The sequence below is a fragment of the Triticum aestivum genome, chromosome 5B, assembly GCF_018294505.1.
Source record: "Triticum aestivum cultivar Chinese Spring chromosome 5B, IWGSC CS RefSeq v2.1, whole genome shotgun sequence".
NCBI classification, from domain to species: Eukaryota; Viridiplantae; Streptophyta; class Magnoliopsida; order Poales; family Poaceae; genus Triticum; species Triticum aestivum.
In genome coordinates, this window is record NC_057807.1 from 108,384,368 (window position 1) to 108,386,983 (window position 2,616).

General features: G+C 49.5%; 2 protein-coding genes across 2 annotated transcripts in view; one reads left to right on the plus strand and one right to left on the minus strand.

Annotated features, from left to right (window-relative positions):
* The window catches only part of LOC123110665 (probable RNA 3'-terminal phosphate cyclase-like protein), a 3,243-nt gene extending 2,586 nt beyond the window's left edge, over positions 1 to 657 (plus strand). Inside the window, exon 6 of the mRNA XM_044531249.1 lies at positions 258 to 657. Coding sequence (XP_044387184.1) covers positions 258 to 467 — 210 coding nt within the window. The 3' untranslated portion in view covers positions 468 to 657. The remainder of the gene's footprint in view (positions 1 to 257) is intronic.
* Positions 658 to 1,072: 415 nt separating this feature from the next.
* Positions 1,073 to 2,221, minus strand: LOC123110666 (protein NRT1/ PTR FAMILY 8.2-like). Its single transcript, XM_044531250.1, has one exon. It carries the CDS (start codon positions 1,996 to 1,998, stop codon positions 1,603 to 1,605), a length of 396 nt encoding a protein of 131 aa, XP_044387185.1. The 5' UTR covers positions 1,999 to 2,221; the 3' UTR covers positions 1,073 to 1,602.
* Between the last annotated feature and the right edge of the window lie 395 nt (positions 2,222 to 2,616).

Consider the following 2,616-nt stretch of genomic DNA (forward strand, 5'->3'; position numbering starts at 1 on the left):
TCCATTGTATTAACTCGAAAGCCACCCATGAAAGCTGGATAAGAATTAAAAATTCAAACTGAACATAGCATGCATGGATGTGATCCGTTAGAATGATCGTTTTATGCAAGTTCTTCTGCCAACCTAGTTCTTGGTTCATTTTGGCAAGATAATGTCTGAGACCGTGTCTGCCTTTCCTTCTATGGCTCTTTCTGAATCTTGCTTCAAAATGCTTCTTCTGTTAGTCACATGATGTTTCTCTTGTAAACAATTTGCAGGGCCTTCTGTTCATGCTGTGCGCTCTATGCCCGCCTGATGTGTCAAAGGTTCGCGTGGGACAGCTGACACCGCACGCTATAGAATCACTTCGAAACATCAAGGAGTTCCTTGATGTCAAGTTCATCATCAAGCCCGACCCAAACTCAAACACGGTCAGTCTAAAATGTGTAGGTGCGGGAGTGAAGAATCTTGCTCGGAAGATTTCATAAACAGAACTATCATGAACCTCATCTAGGATGAAAAACAGTGTTTTGGAACCGCAACACAAGAATTTTCGTAGATCTTCTTCCCCGTAGTAGTTTTGATGTAAGCTAGTTGATCCAGAATGGATTTGCCTGATCATATTATCATGTACCCTCCTGAAAAAACATGGGTGTGAGCTTTCCATTTGAGATCACACATCTGATGTGCGTTTACTTCTTACTAGCCTGAAACATCAAGCAACCTGTGACTATGAATCGAGCATGCCATCATACGTGTCAAAAGGCCTAGCAAGAAGATCATCTGATATCACAATAGTTCATAGAGAATGAACTCCATGCTCACCTAACACATATTACCTCCACATATTACCTCCTTCCCAAATTACTTGTCTTACATTTGTCTTGATACGGATGTATATAAGATAAGTTATTCAGGACAGGGGAGACAGGGAGTACACACAGGCACAAAAATATCTGTCTTCTCTCCTCTCTGTATTCATTTATCCATCTCTGTACACAAGTGAATATCATATAAACAAGAGAAGAACACAGCAGCAGCGCATGGATGCTACGTTACTATTACTTGCAATATACTTCCTCTGTTTCTAAATATAAATCTTCCAAAATAAGTGTCTCAACTCTAGTACAAGTTAGTACAAAGTTGAGACACTTATTTTGGGATGGAGGGAGTATGTACTTTCCATTGCCTGTACTCTAAAATTGCATGTGTAGGGTGTTATGTGACGAGAGCGGCCGTTCTGGACGCAGCGGCAGCTGGACGCAGATATCCAGCCGCCCGCTGCGCCGAGGTGATGCGTGCATAGAATAGGTGGGAAAATCACAATCGATGCATACATTAGCCGTATACAATCAATACTACTGGCCACGCTGACACAAGGACCAGCACCGCAGGGCACGGTGGCCCTTTTTACTACTGTTTCATCTACGGCGTCATTGGGGCTCGCTGTAATTAATTGTGTGTACGGCTGCACCGGTGGGACTTTGGCTATGCCATGTGCGGGTTTGGGGCAGCCTTCTGGCGTGGGGTCGGTCGCCTTTTTTGACCGGGTGGCCGCTGCCGTGCACGGCAGTGCGCAGCTCTCTCTGCGCCTGTCGGTGGTTCATGCATGCGCGCCTCCACTTAGTTTCCACGAGCGCCACCACAGCCATGGTGAGCGTCATGAGGAGTAGCCGGGCGCCCATCCGCTGCAGCTGCGACGGCTTGCTGTAGCCGCTCGAGGGGAAGCTCCTCAGCGCCGGCACAACCACCTTGTTGTAGATTGTAGAGGAAAGCCCATGTCAGGACGCAGATCACCTCGAAGGAGGCCAGCGACGCCGCGGGCACCGGCACCGACAGGATGGTCATGTCCATGGTGCTGCCCTGTTGCACGAACGTGGTGTTCATATGCGAGAAGGCCGATGAGACAATGATGCTGGTGATCCAGACGGGTAGCAGGCGGAGCAGGATCTTGAGCTCCTCCACTTGAGTCACGGCGCAGAGTTTCCATGAGGTCGCCTCCTCCGGCCTCTCCTCCATGTCCGACTGGCCGCCTTGTCGAGGAACTTGAAGTCGCTGGTGTGCGCAATCCTGGGCTGGGGCGAGTCGATCTTGTCGCTGACCTCATAGAGGTGTCCAACTTCGACGTCGGCGGGCACCTTGACGTAGATCTTCTTGTACGCGGCAGTGACGACCTGGCAGAGGCTCTTGAGCGGCGTGCCGGCGGGCATGCGGTGTTTGTACATGGGCGTGGCGAGCAGGAAGGCGGCGAAGGCAAGCAAGATGCAGGTTGTGGCGATGACGAAGCCTGCACATGTATAGTGCTCTGCAGCGGTACTATTTTGTCTTCTCGCCTGCACACGTACAGTGTTCTACAGTGGTGTGTCAGTGCATGGTACTTCAAATACACCAATACGCAACATATCGCTCGCCAGCAGGCCTCTATACTTCAAGTAGCATGTCTGACTGCTACCAATCGCGACGCTGTGCGAGCCGTCGATGCGCTGCGTGCAGCTGCCACTGCGTGCAGGGATGCACTTCTCGTTATGTGACTTGCTAGCTAGAGTAAAAACTACCGAGAAGTAAAATTGGAAATGGAGTCATTTAAATTTGGCAACTAGTCTACTCATCCTTTTCTAGACATACTTTCGATCCTAC